Source organism: Cyprinodon tularosa, unplaced genomic scaffold (assembly GCF_016077235.1).
Source record: "Cyprinodon tularosa strain WSP-4 unplaced genomic scaffold, ASM1607723v1 ctg12, whole genome shotgun sequence".
NCBI lineage: Eukaryota > Metazoa > Chordata > Actinopteri > Cyprinodontiformes > Cyprinodontidae > Cyprinodon > Cyprinodon tularosa.
Window position 1 is genome coordinate 1,391,980 of NW_024038003.1, and position 19,663 is coordinate 1,411,642.

At 38.3% G+C, this 19,663-nt stretch overlaps 1 protein-coding gene across 3 annotated transcripts; it reads left to right on the forward strand.

Moving 5' to 3' along the window:
* The first annotated feature begins 891 nt into the window (after positions 1-891).
* On the forward strand, positions 892-17,788 carry LOC119773527 (cyclic AMP-responsive element-binding protein 3-like protein 3-A). 3 transcript variants are annotated; one of them, XM_038270521.1, is made up of 11 exons: positions 892-1,072; positions 1,308-1,388; positions 3,611-3,736; positions 3,812-3,875; positions 7,591-7,721; positions 9,738-9,848; positions 10,068-10,174; positions 14,086-14,154; positions 15,860-15,944; positions 16,267-16,360; positions 16,458-17,788. In XM_038270521.1, exons 1-11 carry the CDS (start codon positions 1,052-1,054, stop codon positions 16,670-16,672), a joined length of 1,104 nt encoding a protein of 367 aa, XP_038126449.1. In that variant the 5' UTR covers positions 892-1,051; the 3' UTR covers positions 16,673-17,788. The 3 variants fall into 3 exon arrangements, with proteins under 3 accessions (XP_038126449.1, XP_038126456.1, XP_038126442.1); XM_038270528.1 differs by having other exon boundaries at positions 894-1,072; positions 3,611-3,875; positions 16,316-16,360; positions 16,458-16,679; XM_038270514.1 differs by having other exon boundaries at positions 902-1,072; positions 3,611-3,875.
* The last annotated feature ends 1,875 nt before the right edge of the window (positions 17,789-19,663 follow it).

Sequence of the window (19,663 nt, forward strand, 5' to 3'; positions counted from 1 at the left end):
AGAGAAACACAGGTTAGTGACCACGACAATCGTACGGAGGATGATTATTCATGTGTGGCACCAACCTGGTTTAACTGTTAAGTCCATTGTCAGGGAACGAGGCAGAATCAAGCCGGTAAGCTGCCAACGAGATGCGGCGGGCGCCGCCCAGAGTGTCCCAGATGCTGTAGGAGTCCAAGCCAGGTCAGGGAAACCGATCAGAACAGGACGACTCAGAAGTCCGTGAGTTTGAAGCCCGGTCAGAGATTCTGATCAGGAAAGGAAAAGGCTGGTTTAGGGTCCTAGGACTCCACAGACAGTTCAGGCAGAAAGTTCAGATTGGAACAGGTCCGCTCAGGGGATAAGAGGCAGATCAGGATGAGAAAATTAGAACCATTTAAGAACTCTAAAAATCCTCTTTCCATTGGCCTCTGAGAACAACATAATCTTGCCCTGATAGCTGGATGCTAGTACATTAAATATAGCAGAAGCAGGTGGATCAGATGAGCGGTAATGAGCAACCAGGCAGAGTTAGACAGGTGAAGGGAATGAATCAGTAATAGTGAGTTAGTTTCAGATACTGTTTTCTCTCAGAAAATGTAATACTCTGTGGTGAATGTTATTTAAGAGTGCTGCTGTTTGCTTCCAGTCTGAGGCTGAAAAATTGTTCTGTATTGTTTCTGCCAGATTCCCCGTAGGTAGTAATAAAACATTTCTGTGAATTTAGGCTGTGCTGGTAGGAAATGAATGTGAAAGTACGCAGCAAATACTTTCTATCATATCACATTGGCATCAAAGGTCACTCGAAACCACCGCTGACTAACTTTGTCAAATGAATCTATCAAAGAGGCATCCTTCTGAGGCAATTGGCCCTCTCAGCTGTCAGCTTAACACTGGATTGGACGTTGATAAGGTGTACTGTTCTGCGACGCACCATTTCAACTTTGTCCCCTCAGACAGACTCCAAAAGTTCTACTACACACTCAAGCGTATTGATCTGATTGTCTGTTGCATTTTCTCTCCTGTCGGAGAGTTTCATTGAAATTTCATCAGCTGCTCTCTTCTCTGGATAATGACACTGACACCAGACATGGTAAGATCACTGCTTTTCTTATTCAAGAGGAATGTTTGATAAAAGAGAAGCTTAGTTAAACCCTGGTCTGACAGTTTATATTTAATCAAACAAGTGAAGAGTCCCTCAAATAAGAGAGGGGCTAATTAGAAAAAAGATTTGCCTTTGTTAAAGAGAATCAAAAGGCTAAAAAAAAGCATCTAATTATCTTTAGGAAAAGGAGAATTCCCTTTAAATAATTCACTTCTGGTTACAGGAGTGCAAAGGAATGCACAACTTCAACCTGCTCACCAGCATAGAGGAATCAACTGGCTACTATCCATGGACACCTAATGAAGTATGTTCCTTGATCATTCACCACAATTTGCTCCAAACATAACAGCACTTGGGAAAAATATTTGAAACCTCATATTCATTTAATGCCATGATAAAAATTGATACTTTAACTGTGAAGTCCACTGTGAGCACAGGCCATGTCTGACTGCAGAATATTACTGCATCACATCTCGTCTTTTTACTGGTATGCTACCTGCCTTATAATCATATAGGTGAAATCCACCGATCGCGGCCGTGGATTTCATTTTTATTTAAGGCAATAAAGGGTTTATTTTATTCTTAAACACACAATATATATATATATGCTATCGGATTTGAAGTTAAAAATAAAAATCCACTCCAAAACACTGTACAAAGGGGCTCAATTAGAAATGTTGCTCCCTGGTAAGATTTGGATGTAGTGTTGCACCGATACCAATACCAGTATCGGACGGGGCCCCGATACTGCCCTAAAATGGTGGTATCGGTATCGGCGAGTACCAACAAATAGGGCACCGATACCATTTTGAGAGCCATAAGTTAATTCAGCTATTGTCACCCACTCCTGGTAGGCAATAAAACGTTCTACTGGATTCACTTTGTATTAGATTTTTTCCTGCTTCACCAAGGTAGGCAGCAGCTTGACAAGCCATGATGGCAATTATTTGACATTATTATGGTATCGGTATCGGCCGATACTGCACAGCCAGGTATCGGGTATAGGTTTCGGGGCCAAAAAATGGCATCGGCGCAACACTATTTGGATGACTTCAATATAATTTTCAATTCAGTATATTTATAAAGCGCCAATTTACAGACAATTCAACCAGATCATACAGTCAAACTAGTTCAAAGTTTTCTATCTAAATTGCATCGACTCATTGATTCCAAGGCAATCCCTCAGACCAATCATGCCTGTAGCGACAGTGGAGAGGAAAAACTCTTTTAACAGGAAGAAACCTCCAGATTTTAGAATCTACAGAATTTTTGTAACCATCACAAAGTTTCTAAGTGCATTTTAAAAAACTGGTTTGATCCTTGTCATAACCTCAAATTTTAAGCGTAGTCCTGATTTTTCCATCCAACAGGCTAAATGGGGATTTAAGCTGATTTATTCCTTAAGTTATTTTAAATTAGTGCTCTCTTGTCCCTGTTTGAGCAATCTGAATGGCTGCAAAACTGCCCAACAGATGCCTAACAATGCCTAATATGTAGCTGAATGTTCTTAGGACCAAAAGACTCACATTTATCCTTCTAAGCACAGGAAGTTTGAATAGATTAATCTTTGTCCCCTCTGACCAGATGCCTTTTCATCAGACAATATTTGACAAAGTCAGAGTCAGGTAGGTTTGAGTCTTGGTGGTCTTTTGAAACATCGTAGCCAACTTTGGGTCACATAGTTGAGCTTCGAAATAGTTGGGCAATAAAACAGAACACGGATCCCAAGCACAGGAGAAATCCTTTTGGCATAGATGAAGTGTGCTTACATTAAATATCTCTGATGCTTTCCTCAGAGTCCTGACTTCAACCCTTTCAGATTTGAAGGGATTATTTGCAAACCCGTCGTTTGCAGAAAACCAATGAACTTCAATTAGTGTTTTTAAACTAAAACAAACAAACAAAAAAATTTGGTTTGTTGATAAAACATTTCAAAAAAGTTAGAAAAGGTTAAAAAAAAACAACTGGACTTTGTTTCCCAAGTTTGAAGATGTTTCGCTTCCCTGCCAGGAAGATTTTTCAATTCAAAATGTCTTGATTAGTGTTGAGTTCTAAGCTTTATAGAGTAGCCCAAACAAAGCCTTGTTATGGCTTAGAAAACATGCAAATTGGACCGAAAGAACAGGTACACCTCTTTGTAATGGGGAGTCGTTGAGGTTGACTATGACCTGGATGACTGAGAATCTTCACCAGCATATTGATAAAACATTGTGTTTTTTTACTAGCTAAAAATAGTAAAACAAATATCATACAGAATATGAGGTCCAGAAATGTTCATACCCCTGTCAGGTAGATTTGGAGGTGGATTTATTATAGGCAATAGGAAAATCTCCCCAAAATAAAAGCCAATTCAGAAGTTTTGAAGAAAAAAACAAATTCTTATTGCTGTGTTATTTTAAAGGCAAGCTGAACAATATTTAATTTAGTTCAATTAGCATATATGCTTGTAATGGATGCATTAAAGCATCTGAGTAGCAGTGAAGGTTTCCTTCGCTGATGTGCACTTATCCTCTTTCTTCTCCTCAGTCTCCAAGCCCTCCGGGCAGTGGTGCTGATGACTTCCTAGACACTCTTCTGCATGACTCCTCGGTGCCAGCCTCCCCCCTGTGGTCTCCATGCACCACAGACAATGGTGTTAACGAGGACCCCCTGGTAGAACTTACGGAAAGCCCCCATCCAATCTCCTGCACACTGTTCCCTACCCTTGACACACAGGTTTTTCCTCAGCCCACCAACCTGGAGAATCCACCTGCTGCAAAAGAGAAGGTGCCTGATTTGTCAATGGATTTCGGTAAGGCTAAAAAGCTTAATCTAATCTCAAATTAATAGTTCTGATCAAAAGTAAATACGTAGGTCGGTATCTTATATAGAACAAAGCCTGATCTTCTGCCCTACTACATTGTGTTCCCAGCATCCTGCACATTCTATCATTCACTTCTTCTCTGACAGTGTTGCAGCTCACTGAGGTTTGCAGGACATCATTAATTCGCAGCTCTCTCCCGCTCCAACACAGCATTTCAATCACACTGGCATTTAGACCTCCTTCATTCTTTTTATTTTCAGTCAGTCATCTGTAGATTTGCTGCTGTGCATAATTGTATAAATATTTGACAGTTATGCATTGGGGTTTACATAATTATCCTTTGGTCTGCCCCGGTTTGGGTAAAACTTCAGCTGTCAGACAAATGGCCTCCCTTTAAACTTCAGAAAGTCAGGGTATGCAAAGAAATCTACGGTTGACTCACGGACTGCAAAGTAACTATCTGGCCTGTCAGTATGCCGTGCATCGGGTCATATGGTGGTGTAGGTGTTATGGCAAAACAGTTACTTTACAAAACAGTTACAAAGGACATTTTTCCAGAAGAGAGAAGATTATTTTCCCTGATGAATCCTTTTACGTCTTTTTACAACTGATCTTCCACTATCATCTGCATTAAAACTGTTGCATTTTAATATTTACCCTTCTTCATGAAATATGACTGCATGAATCACTGGCTGAAGATGGACTAATCACTGCATTCAATTAGTAGCAGCACCTGGCTTCTTACTCTCTGTCTGCCTGTTAATAAAGAGAGATTATTTTCTGAATTAGCAATATACTGGAAAAGATTGTGAAAGCATTAGAACTCTTGTGTTGCTGCAGGGAAAATGCTTTTTAAACAGACATCACTTTTATTTATACAAGTGGTCTTATTCAGATTCTGTTGAAGAAAGACCTGTTTTGATAAAAACCAAATTAAAAACACAACAATAAAACAATGCAAAGTAAAAGGTTTGACTCAATTTAGATAAGCTAATAAAATTAACTAAGACAAGTTCCTTGCTTTTCATGATTTTTGTCTGAAGAGGAGGCCTGATATTGTTTCTTGTGAAGCCCTGGGGTTGACAGTTAGCTCTATATAAACTCTGCCACAGGACAGTGCATTTGGTAGTCTTTGTAGACCTCTCTTCAAATGGAAGAGTTCAAGGATCATGGTTTGGTGTTTATGAATGATTGTAGGATGGAAGAGAAGGAGGTTAGTTGAATCAGGGCTGATGAGGGTGTTGCTCCAGTGTTTCAAAACCAAGAAGGGAAGTTCAACATTTTACCAGTCTTTGTTCCAGCCCCCTCGCCATGAGAAGTGGATCATAAATCAAAAGGAACAGAACTTGTTCAAGAACAAGAACTTTTGTCAAGCCTTAGAGTCGGTGTGAGAAACTCTGTTAACGGGAGAGCCTTTGAGAGGAGCAACATCTCCTCTATGGAAGGAATAAAGTATCTAATCAGGAAGCCACTATTGCACCTACTAATGGAGGTTTATTTTAGGAATATTCCACTGTGAGGAGATCCAAAGACAATCTCTGAACATATCTAAAGGGACTAGGTCTATCTCCTTATGTCTGGAAATCCTAAAACTATCTAGAGTTGCTGGGGAATGTGATGACTGGATTTCCCCCCCTGACCATCCTCCTCACCCACAGCCCAAAGTCAGATAAGCAGGGTGGGTGGGCATTTCATTTATCTGGTAAAGGTACTTATTTAAATGCTTTCAGAAATTTTTATTGCAGATAAAAGAAAAAGATGTTTTTGTAGGTTAAGATTAGAGGAGATGAAGAACAAGAAACATAAGTATGAATGCTGATATTAACTTATAGATAAAGTGTTTATTCAAAGCATGGTTTTATCTTATCCAATCTTGTTCTCTCTCTATTTGCTTGTGCTCGGATCCAAACTTAAAAAGCATGGGATTTTTTATTATTGCTATCGAGATGACAGTCAAATTTATGTCCCATCTTAAAAAGAAAGATGCCCACTCACCGCCTTAATCAAATGTCTTGATGATATATAGGCCTGGATATCTCTGAACTTTTAAAATTTTTAATGAAAGAGAGACTTGAAGTGATGGTTCTTGGTGACACCACTGGCATAGATCTGGGCTCTTTGGCCCAACAAACCAGTCATCACTAACCTGGGGGTAAATGTGGATGCTGATATGAAGCTTGATAGCCAGATCAGGACGGTTGTCAAATCAATTTGGGCACCTGGCCAAAATAAAGTCAGTTCTTTCAAGGTAACATTTATTACCACTCTGCTGGATTATTGCACTGCCCTTTATGTGGGGGTTAATGCCTCCTCCATTGAATCATCTCTAGATTGTTCAAAATGCTGCAGTATTAGTACATCTCCCCAATTTTAGCCTCACTCCACTGGCTGCCCATACACTTTAGAATTCATTTAAAACTGCTTTTATTTGCTAAATAACATCAAGCCAATGCTTGAATGGGCTTGAGAAAGCAGGTTTCCTTATAGACCTACTTGCTCTCTCAGTTCAGCTGGTCAGCTGCTCCTCAGAGACCCTAAAACTAAGCGGAAGTTCAGAGGGGACCTCAAATTTTTTGTTGTTTTTTCTAAGATAGCTTACTTTTAAAACCTAAATTGATCATTTCTAAATTTAAATCTAACTGTTCTGTTGCATCCTTACAGATGAGCTTTAAAACTGGAGGATCAACCTTTGTTAAATATTGTTTTACAGTTTTATAGGATATTCAAATGGCAAATATGTCATACCATAACTGAAAAAAAAACAAAAATTAAATAGTATAATAATCAAAATTTTCTGTCAAAGCTGAAAACATTGCATTATCAGCGGGAGTAAAACCCTGGGAACAAATTGGAGCCTTGACACTGATGAAGATAATTTATCAACCCTGCTGTCTGAGTTTCTGCCCCTGATGTGTGAGAACAGCTTCTTTTGAACTGTGACAAATTCAAACTGTGACAAACCATGTTAACTCAGTGTCTTATCTATCTGATACCTTCGTCTTCCTCAGCTCATCAGCTCTTTTTATGTCTCATCTGCCTGTGGCGCTCCTTATCTCCCCTGCCATACTCTTTCTCTCCCCTGCTTTTAGTCCGGCACGTGAAAACGATGCGACCAAAATATAATTACATCTCAGTGTCTGATTTGAAAATTAGAAGCTGTATTTCTATGGCTTTATCAGGTCATTTAATTTGTTTGGAGAAATATCTTCAAACTGGCCTCGTAGATATAACCGCCTCAGCTTCATGACCTGATTCAGTTGCTGCTGTAGCAACGAGAAAGATCTCATCCTCCACATCCTCCTTGTTCACATTTTCGAAAGCATGACTTTTTTTCCTTTTCTTTGGAGGAAAAGCTTTTACACGGTCTGAAAATCACTTGACCAGCTAACAGCAACTGCAGGCTTTTTTTTTTTGCTTTCTCTTGACATTCTTACCCTTTAAATTTGCTCAAGCCAGACAGCGTGAAGCAGATGTGGTATCTTATTAATGCATAGAGCAACAAAATAAATAAAAAAGGTCTGACTGTTCTCTATATGTATGTAAACAGATCTATATTTTCCCAATTTTTCTTCTCCTCTTGACAGCACTGTATGGTTTTCCTGTATAGCTTAAAAGTTAGTCTTAGCTGTTTGTTGTTTTGTTCCTTTCCTTCAACTAAAGCCAATTTTGTGAGTTGCATTCACCTGTTTTTTATTTGGTGCAGGTTGGGAGTCGGAGGGCAGTCATGAAGAGTTTGGTATTACATACTACCTTTCCGACAGCCAAGCCCCACTGCTGCAATCAACCTGCACGCTCACAGTAAAAGACCTGCTTTTATCCAACCTGGGACAGAACGTAAGAAGACTTAAGCATCTATTAGATACACTTGTATTTGTTAAAGAGCTTACACTGCAAAACTAATTCAATCTCAATACGTCTTTTTGATTTAAATAAGTGCATTTTTTTAAATAAAGGAGGTAAGTGAGACATTTTACCAATGAAAAAAAGACAATTTACATTTAAGATAAGAAAAAAAAAATGCATTGTCTTATTGTGCATTATTATCTAATTGTCTAATAAAAATGCTCCATTGGCAAATCATCCCATTTACCAGTTCAAATTAAGGCAAAATATACTTCTTTTAAGACATTTTTTAGTTATTTCTCCATTATTTTTGCAGTGCATTGTCTTATTTCAATTGCATACTACAATATGATCCTATTTTAAGAGTAAAAATACTCACTCCATTGACAAATCATCTTATTTACCTACTCATATTAAGGCTAGATACACTTAATATAAGAAATTTGTACTTATTTCTAGATCGTTTTTGCAGTGTATATCAGTATTTTTGTAACTGTTTTTACTAAGCTGTGTTTGACTTTATGAAAGGTATGTTTATTTTCATGTTAGAAATCAAGAATATTTTTTCATTTTCATCATTTCTAAGTGTATATTAGGTGTGACTGTAACTTGGTGCTGTTTTGATTTGCAGTCAATTTAGCCAGAACACTTTTAGAAATTAGACTGTGGAACTCACCCAATGTGAATTTGCAAGGCACAGATATGTGTGAGAATTTGTCCGGTGTGGAGGAACTCAGTAGAAATATTGTTTGAAAGCAGTGGACTGTAGACCTAATGAACTGGAGCCCTACCAAGAATTTTGTGATGAGTTCAGTGTTGTGTCTTTTAATGTGCTTCTTTTAAAATGTTATAATTTTCTAATGTTTATATCCGACCATCAAAACTCAATAAGTATATAGTTAGTTTTCTCACATCCTGTCTGTTTGCTCTCTTTATTATTTTAAAGGGGTCATAGAATGATTCTATCGGGTATATAGTGCTTGCTGGTCCTTAAGGTCTCTGTATAGGGTGTGTAACATTGGTTGGGCTGAAAATCGCATATTTGCTGTTCTATGAGCCCTAATGCAAGCCTAGTTATAAGCCCTGGAATTAAACAACAGGTTTTCTTCCTTTTATGGTATGCTCATGAATATTTAGATGAGCTGTGCGCTGATTGGTTGGTTTACAACGAGCGAAGCTGCTGAGCAAAGACGCATCATCGCAACAAGCACTCACTGACTGAAACATCAAATTGTTGATATGGTAGTTTGACCAGATGTCCTCTTTTTCCCGGACATGTCCTACTTTTCATACCTAAAAAAATGTCTGGGGGGAATTTCAAAATCGTCTGGGATTTTGGTCGACTACAGCCCAGCACAGACTGGACAGGACGGGCATTTGAAACGTGCCATGAGCTCCGGGGCTGGCTTGAGCAACAAACATAATGCTGACACAAACAATACCTGTAATCATCTCCTTAGTTCTAGCTGCATCATAAACTATGCTGTGTGTCGACTCATTTTGCTGTGGCTTTAGGGTGTTCCTTTCTTAAAAAACAATATTCCAATTATTTCTACAATCTTAAGGATAATTTTTGTTCAGTAAGAAGAAATATGTCCATATTACCAACATTTTGACTGAGTGGTTTCTCCATCATTTTCTATACCAGTATTCCAGCATATTCTTATTGAGATTTGGAGGGGTTCCTGTTTAAAAAACATTTTGTTTCCCTTGAACAACATGCAGTGTGTTGACTCTGTTAGTGGTGTCTCTTCCTTGTGTAGATGGATAGCATCAAAGTTGTTTTTTGTTTTAAACTGCTCAAGATAAAGATGGATTATGACATATTTATTAAAATTTTCAAGATTTCGTAAACAAATACAGTCAAAACTTTTTGCTTTATTTATAACCACAGACCTCTTGGTCAAATCCGGCTCTCAAACAAGTAGCACACCCTTAAATGAGAATAATTTTATCAACTCGTATTCACCTTTCATTTCTTCCTCTACCTGGAACTGTTTCTGACAGGCGCAGCGAATCGCTCAGCATTCCTTGCAGGAGCTTGTGCTTAATGAGGATGAGAAGAAGCTTCTAGTTAAAGAGGGCATAAATTTGCCCTGCAAACTACCCCTATCCAAGGTAAATGAGCTGGTAACAGATGTTAGCAGTTCCTATGTAGACAAACACAACCCTTACCAATTTAATTAACTTATTTAGAAATATAAATACGAAGGTTCGGTTAAAAAAACAAACATTTTTCCACCTTCCTAACCTATATTTCTCTAACCTTTCTCTTCTTCATGTCTTTTTCTCCACTTGTCCTTGTTCTAACATCCGTTGTTTCATCTTCATGACAAGTTTGAGGAGAGGATTTTGAAGAAGATCCAGCGGAAAATCCGCAACAAACGTTCGGCTCAAGAAAGCAGAAAAAAGAAGAGAGAATATGTTGACAGTCTGGAAGGGAGGTAAGAAATCAAATGTGCTCAGCATCATAGCCCAATGAGACGGTGTTTCTCATTAGTTTGACCTAGAAAGCGACAATTTTCATTTGTAGTCATTTGTAGCACATCCTGAAACACGCTGTATCGTCATCTTTGATGTATTTCTAAAATCTCAGCAAAGCTTTAGAGAAATATTAACTCAGTTAATATTAATAAACATTAGATTTTTGTTGTTTTTTTAGGATAAGAATCAACAAAGAAAATAAAAAAAACAATAACACCTACACTAATGCTGTCACAGAGGACAGAACCCTTCCTATAATATACAAATATAAATTCATTCAGAGGTGATGTATAAGGTGAAAATTTGTAACACTAAAAAACAGAATTAATTTAACTTTTTTTTTTTACTTTATAAGCATAAACCACCATGTGTATCAATAAAAATCTGAAAAAGTATTGCATGCATTTGTATTCAGCCTTCCTAGGCACTACATTATTAAACAACCTTTGATGCAAACTGCAAGTCTAAAAGGTACAAATGTTTTTGTAAAACATGGCAATCTAACCTGTAAGACTGTTTTCTTATCTATTTCTAAGGACTGAAAAAACATACAAGTACAAACCTCCTTTTCCTCAATAAGGTCCAATTTTCACGATTCAATAGTAAGAAAGAAACTGAGGGCGAAACCACTATGGACATAAAGGATGGTCTCATGTTCGCTCAAAACGATCTTAATGATCTTTAAGAGTTTTTGGAGAACATTATATGGGCTAACCTGAACGAAAAAAAAGGATGGAGGTGATGTGATGGTCCGGGGCTGCATTGTTGTCTTTGTGTGACGTGTAATGGATGGAACCATAGATTCTGCTCCCTATCAGGAGAACAAAAGTCCAGTCAATCACACATGTGTTATGGAAGTAGGGCAATGATTTAAAGCACAGCAACAAGTTCACTTTTTGAATGGCTAAAGAAAAATGGAGGTTTTGAAGTAGCCCAGTCAGGTTTTAATCGCTTTGTGCTTTGTGATATTAAATCCTCCAACGTGACTGAAATAAAACACGTCTGTAAAAAAGAACTGGGTCAGTGTTCTTCCACAGTGATGGAAAATATTTATAATGATTGTTGTCGCTAACAAGGGCAGCTCAAGCTGGTAGGTTTAGCAGATTTACTTTTCCCGCTCAGCGATTGGTGTAACGTGGAAGTTATAATTCTTATGTTTTAGTTGCTGTTTGCGAATATTTTTCAAGATCTGCAGTTGATTTGCCTTAAGATTACAATCAGTACCTTGTTTATTATAAAGAGTTCATCAACTCTGAATAACTCTGGTATAATAAGGCTTATGGATGTCATTCTTGCGCCGTTTAATTCAGAGCGGATACGGGGTTGATGTGTTAGAGCTGTTTTTGTGGAAAATGTATTTAAAAAGACAAATCATTCTGTTAAAAAAAAGCAAAATTGGCAAAATGGGTAACAGTTTGTGTTGAACCATGGTTAATAAATCAAAAAGTATAGCAGATACTGATATGAATGTTTAACTGCGAGAATCAGGAGGATTTGGGGAAATATTATCCCAACTATCATGTCTCTACAAACGGCTGTGCTAACGATGTCATTTTCTATAAATAAATCAAATGAGGATTTTGTAATTTGAGGCAAAGTTTTTGTATTAGAGAGAAAATTCACAAAACTCCACAATAATATGAACAATTTCCACTAGCACAAGATATGCCAAAATGGAGATGAATATGGAAGAAATGTGCCAGTGATCAGGAACAAATTTATAGTTTTTTTAATCATTTGTGACACCACTGTTATGACTCCTAGGAGCATCTGTAACTCTATTATCCCAAAGACATATTCTCGCTATGATCCATGACAGTGATATAGATCCTGCAGAATAGATACGTGCTAGGCCTTATCCTGAACTGTCATGTCACTGAGTGATAAGAACTGTGGGACATTTTGATATCCGGTACCTCATTCATTTTAGGCTGTAATCTCAGGCAGCATTTAATGTAGCAGAAGGCCAACACTGATCAGCTGAACACAGAGAATATGTGAGAAGAAAAAAACTATTGATGTAGCAGAAACATCACAAAGATGCACATCATGTGGTTTGACTGCTTCAAAGAAGCACACGGGTCTAAGGTGGATCGGAAATCAAAATAAAAAAAAAGGGGCATGGAGTTCAATTACAAGCAATATTTCAATCTTTGGACATCTCCAACCACGGCTTAATCCATCCTCCAAAATAAATGGAATGACAAGCCAGGTAAGGAGATTATTAATCAGAGCAGAAGCCAAGACACCCTGTGGTATAGCTTTGAAAGACCTGCATAGATCATCACAGCTCAGGTGAGAGAATTTGTCAACAGAAACTATTGTTATGACTCAGGAAGAAATTAATAACAAGTCCTGTTTGCAGTTTGCTACTAATCATGAAGGGGACAAAGCACAGGTATAAAAAAGGCACTCAGATCAAATGAAATGAAGAAAAGTAATGCATTTCAGCCTAGAGGCAAATTGCTTTGTGCAAATTGAGATCAATGCCACACATATGTAACCAAACTGTCTTTATAGTTAAACGTAGTGGCTGCAGCATCCGAGGATAATTTTTTCTTTAGCATCAAGAAGCTGGTTAGAGTTCATTGGAAGATTCATAAAGCTAAATACAGGGCAATCCTGAGAGAGAAGCTGTTAGAGGCTGAAAAGACCTGCCACCTTATAGCAAATCAGCCCGCCAAGAAACAGTTTTGGCTTGTAGCCTGAAAAAAGAAATGTAGAAATACATGCCTACTTTTGCAAGGCAATACATGATTGAGTTTGTTTGGGGTGAATATTCAGCCCAGTGTTGATGATGTTGGTTTATGTGGTCGGTAACCCTGCAGTGTCTTCCTACACCTCTTAGAGTGAGATGTTCAACAATGAAATATAAAAAAAATCATCAACGCAAATCTGTATTGCAGCTGCAGCAATGCTTGAGCAAAACCTGACAAGATGCGCTATGACTCATCAGACGGGTAGAAGCTTTGCTGAGATTAAGCTGAATTCGGGCATTCTCCTCCCTCTCTGTCTCCAGGCTGCAGAGAGCCTTACCTTACAAGCTGCCAGCCTGAAAATTTCTCAGTAAAGATGGAAAGCGTGCCTGCTTCCCACGTGTTGGCACTTTCCCCTTACTTGCTGATCACTGGCACTATCATGGGAGAGGATTATTAAGGCAAGTGCAGCAATCTCTCCAGTTTACCAATTGACATAAGGTTGAGGTTAACTTGGCTGCTGTTTCCAAATCTGCAAACTGATTAATCCCCGAAAAACGTTATCTGATAAGATATATAAGAGAGTTGTTTAAACACAAATAATAATGCACATTATTTCCTATTATGAGTCAGTTGACCGTTTGAACAGTTCTGTTTTCTTCAATGTTTGATGTCATAAGCAATCTGACTCACAGCGAGGCCTCAATCACATTGTTAGAAGCTTTATTTGTGTTGCTCCTGCCTTTTGAAATTCTGTGCAGCAGCTTAAATGGGATGCTATTAACATCTCATTCAGGCCAGCTCTGTTGGATCTTATTAACAAAAGTTTCATGATGGGCTCAGATTGTCAGTGCTATTGAGTGGAGTCAGCGTCTGCTCGTAATTAAACCAGCTTCATGCAGAGCATAACAACAGGCTGTCATTATCAGCTGAGGGTCATAATGGATGGGTTATTCAGAAAACAAATGAGAAAGGAAAAAAACGTGGAGAGAGCAGGGATTTGATTTGATGGACTTGAGGATGAATTGTATGATAACAGTCACCAGGAGGATATTTGCAGAAGAGAACACTGTTTTTTGATATATTTTTTGTTTTTCATCTATTGTAAATTTGCAATATCAATATTATATTGAATGCATTGTATTGTATATTAAATGTGTGACGTGTTTCTTTAGGATGGCTGCGTGTAGTTCCCAAAACATCGAACTTCAGAGAAAAATCCAGAAGTTGGAAGAGACAAATAAGTGAGTTCTTACATTATTGTGTAAATGCTCCAACTGATTCTTGGATCATTTTTTGTGAACATCAACTCCGGATTAGTGATCCACATTTCAGCAGCACTTTTAATCTGCTGTAGATAAGTTGGTAAAGTACAAACCCAGTATAGAAAAGTGGAAGCGGATTTAAGGTACTTTGAACTTCTTGGTCCCAGATGGGCTGGCGAGTGAATTTCAGAAGCTGTTGATTTCCTGCGATGTTCAGGGACAACCAGCTCTCTGGTTAAAAGGGAATCATCTGTAACAGATAAAATATCCGGGGAGCAGCAGTTGCTTGTGGGGAAAATGTTAGTTTTAATGTGCTGGATCAAATGAGACTGAAAAGATTGGATAAAGATGATAAAAAGATAAGAGTAGCTGAAATAACAGTCATTGCAACTTAGATGTAAGAAGTATTATCTCTGTTTGCACAATAATCTCAGCCTTGAAGACAGCTACTGTAAAGCAGCAGAAGACCACATTGGGTGTTACAACAAGAAACTGAGGCTTCAGTATACTAAGGCTCAGTACAAAATGGACACGACACATTAGAAAAATGTTACCTGGTCCAATTTAATGTAAATAATGTGGAAACATGGAGCCGTTCCTGTCTTATATTGATATGGTGAAGGGGATATTTTCCTGTCACACTTTCACCTCTTATTAGAAATGAGCATCTCTTAAACACAAAAGCTAAGCCAAGCATTGCTGCTGACCATATGCAGTGCTCTCTTACTACATACATTCTGACAGTTTCTTCCAGCAACATAAAGCACAGTGTAACAAGGCCTGACCAGTTTAAAACTGCTTCCTTCAATATAACAATAGTTTACTGTTAATTACTCCAGTGAGCTCCACACTCATCATAAATCCGGTACAGCTCCTTTGGGAGGTGTTTGACACCTTATTGAAGGCTATAAGGAATTAAGACACGTTCAAAGGCCAGCAGAAATCCAATTTGCTACTAGCAGAGTGTACTTAATGAAGTGGTGAGTTAGTGAGTCTATGCTTTATATTCTACAATCTGGACACAGTTGTTTTGTTTGAGATCGATTGATATGCAAAAATACAGAGGGTAAATATAGTATAAAGCAGGCCTATCTGGTTTGTTTGAAATTGATTTTTCCGCTAAATAAAGACAAAAATATCGCCCAGGAATGTGTGTTTGTTTATTTCCAGTTTGTTTACTTATTAATGTCAGTCTGAATCTACTTTTTATGACTAAACTGGTCGTTTTTCTTGGTGCTTATGCAGCCCTGTTGTGGAACATGTTAGCCAGTGTTTTTGGTTGATCTATATTCATACAGCCTCAGGCTCTCCCTCTGGGGGTGCTGACAGTCTGGATAAGAATGTTTTCCATGTGTTGTGCCTCTCAGCATATAAAATCTTTTGGATGCATTTATATAATTTAACAGAACTTTATTAGTTTCAGTTGTGCTACCATCCACAATCTAGTGGTGTTGATTCCCTCCTTACTTTGGTGCATCTCTGCCATGAATTGAACAGAAGATGCCAAACACAGACACACACACTCCCCTCCTCCCTCCCCAAAGTGTGCAGTGCTACTTCTTTTTGCTTCAGTTGCCAAAGATCACAGATGCTGAGAAAGTGATGCCCATATTTCATCTGTGGGCCCTTATGTGAAATTTTCACACAGTCTCTTTCATCTCTCCGCCTCTCTTTGTGTTCGCAGTGCACTGCTGGAGCAGCTAAGCCAGCTACAGGCTCTCTTGCCTAATAGCTCCTGCAAAACAACAAATAGAGGAACCTGCATCCTGGTGAGACGTAACCCTAAAATACCTCAGTTTGCACCGTAGAGAAGATCGTTCAGATGCACTACACCTTTGCAACAACTTAGAACAGATGTAGGCATACTGGGAACATGCTGGATTGATCGAAAAAGGTGTTATGGAAAGTTTTTAGATATTTTCCATCTATGTTTCCCTAGAATATCTAAATTAGTCTGTTTTATTGATTGATTGACACTGATGATCATCTCTTTGTCTTTTTTATATTTGATCTGATGAGTCTATTTTTATTGTGGTTTTTTTGGTGTATTTGCTGATAGATTTTTTTTTTTCTGTCTGTGTGTATCTGAAGGTTTTGCTCCTCTCCTTCTCTCTGCTCCTTTCCCCAAACATTCTGCCAGACCCTTACAGCCAATGCAGCCATGCAGAACATACAGAAAACACAGGTCTGTTGACACAAACCCTCTTTTTTTTTTGTCCAACAAGCACACTTTTGCAAAAAAGCACACATGCACTCATCTCCACTATGTCTCTACCTATCAGTGTCGTCGCCCTCCCTGCAGTCGAGGGATGTGGGAGATGTCCATTCTCAACCTCTTCCACTTCCCTCCGTCTCCTGGGGCTTAGAGGACCTGCGAAGCCTGAAGATGAAGCTTTGGTCCTGGATGGACCTCCCACCCGTACACCTCCAGTCTCCTCATCAACAGGGACACAAGACCGGAGATGATTACGGCTCTCGGCGGAGCAGAAACATGTAGCAACAGGAGTGCTGACTTGCTTGCAAGTGCAGCAGAGTGTTCCTTTAGTTGCTTTTTTTCAGCATCTGTATCTGTCTGTAAGGTGGTGCTGCTTCAGTGCACAAACAAATGCTTCTAACCGGGATTTTTTTCATTAAATTATAGTGAGTGAAAAGCTCATCCACAGTGGTGTAAAAAAAGAAAATATCTTCAAGGTCCCTGTTTATGTAAACAAGTATTAACCGAGGATGATCAGTAGCTGTTTCACTCCTTTATTTTATTATGCACTTTAAATACATTTTGTAAAATAAGTTGGGAATAACTTTAACGTGGTCTGTAACATTTCAGTGAAATGATAATAAATGCAGAGAAGATAAATCGGTTTTTTTTTTTTTTTGTTAATGTGTATATTTTTGTCTAAAATAATTCATGTTCAGTAAAAAGTAAAATGTATTAAATAAGACAAACAGCATTGGAATAAAGTGAAAAGGATCTAAGAAAATAGGAACCCTATAATGATGGTGATGATATTTTCCCAGGTGCCGGTAGGACAACTGGAAAAAAATGGGATGAGTGTCAACATATTTGTGTACATGTTTGTGTGATAATCTAGGACAGAGCATTCAGGTCCTTAGCTACCGATGCAAACACCCTGGAATGCATCAAACAGAAACCATTAACTTATATGATTTTAAGCAGAATTTTAGGTGACAGACCAATATAAATGGTTCATAGCGACTGTAGTGACAATCGCATCTCTTCCACCTGTTCATATTTAGACACAAATTATTTTGTTTGTACTCTCCTCACCTGCTAGATTTAGCTCAAGATTTTTACTTGACTTTTCCAACAAACAAAAAGGTTCTAAGCTAACTTATTCCCTTATATCGATGATTTTATTTTCAAGGTTCTCCTGTAGTGTGAACCTTCTAGTTTGAACTATTTTTTGGTGCCTCTAGCAGGTTTTCTCAAACCATCACCCTGTATTTAGCTCTAGCCATCTTTTCCCGGCTGCGGATAAAGCATCCCCACAGCATGACACTATTACCACCATGTTTTACTGTAGAGATTTGGGTTCCTTAGGTTGATGTGAAGTGTTTTCTATTAAACATGGCATTTGCATATTGTCTTATCTGATGAGAGCACTTCTTCCACGTGTTTTTTATTTCCACTGCACAAGTTGTGAACTTTTTGTGTCTTTCTTTTTGCCTGTGTTTCTTGGTCTTATTTGTTCACTGATGTTCTCCAAAAATCTATAACAGCTCCAAAAATTAAATAACAGCGGGATTTGTACTGAAATTACATTATAAACAGTTGGACTCCTGATGGGAGAGCAGAAACACTAACATGTAACACCTATTCGATATTCCCTCAACTGGCTCTCCATCACAGCCAGAACGGAGCCGTTGTATCTTACCAGTGCAGCCGTGGAATGCTCTACCCTATCTAAAGCCTCAGCATGTTTCCAACCCTATCATTCTGCAGAGATCAGACTTTCGCTGGAACCATTCTTCCAGAAAACAGGATCTTAAAACATTTCTTTTAACCGAAAGTATGTATTTTGCAGCAAATGTATTTATTGTTTTATGCTACTTTTTCAATGGGTGCATTGAACTTTCAAATCTTTCATAAAAATGTCTCATACATAATAAATTAAATCAAGTATTACTGCAAAAATTCAGGCATTTTTTTGCACTAAATTTCTTTAGAATTTCTGAAGCATGACACACTTTTCTGAGCTCTATGTTGCATAAATCTTTGAAATAATTTTCCTTCCACCTTATAACCATGGACTTCCTGGGGTTGTAAGATTACATAAATCCTCCCAAGAATACACTGGATTATGTGTTTGAGGACTTTCTTTACCTTCTTTGCCAACGTTTATGCAGAGAAAGACAGCAGTTTCTTGCAGAGTCTGTATCAACAAAACATTAAAAAGAGTTTAAGGACATGCGGCATGTTCGAGCACCGAATGGCAATGGCATCAGCTGTCAGCGAAAACATCCATTCTCCCAGTTATTATCTGGAGTGGGCTCTCTGTATCCATGTGCATGCTACGCAATAGGGATCAGATTTAAGAGTTTTTGCAGCATCTGCTCCAAACTAAATAGTAAAACTTCAACTTTCCAATGTTCCCTCTTTAGTATTGTTTTGTTCTCCGGTCATTTTCGATGAGTATTGAACAACAAAATGTTGCCCTAAGTGAATTGTTTGATCAGGTTAGCTTGAGACATCTAGAGAGTGTAAAGTCACACATGTTTTGTAAACAGCTTATAATGATATCTTTTGTTAATACAATCCACAACAGCCTTGAGTGTGAAATTAATTATTGATCACATATCTCCAAATCATAAGTTTCTTTGTATAAATAGAGAGTTCATCTGTATTGGTTTAGAGCTGAGATGCTGCAACCTATTTGAAAAAAAGAAGTCACAGCTGAAGTTAGATAAATCTTGGTAATAATTTGGAAGCTTTTGACCATCTTGAGATTTTTTGAGTTTCAAATAAATTGACTCAAAAATGTCTCAAAATTCATAAAACCAACCAGGAGCAGTGTGGTTTCCATCCATGGTTTGTGCAATCAGTCCAAATGTGTTTTGTGGATCTGGAGAGGACATTCAACCTTGTCCCTCATAGTGCCCGGTGGGAGAGCTCCAGGAGTAGGTACTCGGAGGCCCTTTACTAGGGGCTATCTGGCTATCTGGTCCTGTTAACAACCTTCGTTTAAAGGATTTCAAGGTGAAGCTAGAAATCAGAGGGCTGGAGGGGTTCTGATTTAGGGACCAGTGGATTTCCTTCCCTCTTCTTGTCGATGATGTGGCCCTGCTGGTCCCTCCTGGCATTCACCTACAGCATGCACTTGGGCAGTTTGCAGCAGAATGTAGGGTGGCAGAAATGAAGATCAGCCCCTCATCTATGTTCATTAAATCTTACTCATGTCTAAAAGTGTGCAAAGCAGTAATCAAAGCAAAAGGTGGCTACTTTGAAGACCCTAGAATATAAGACATATTT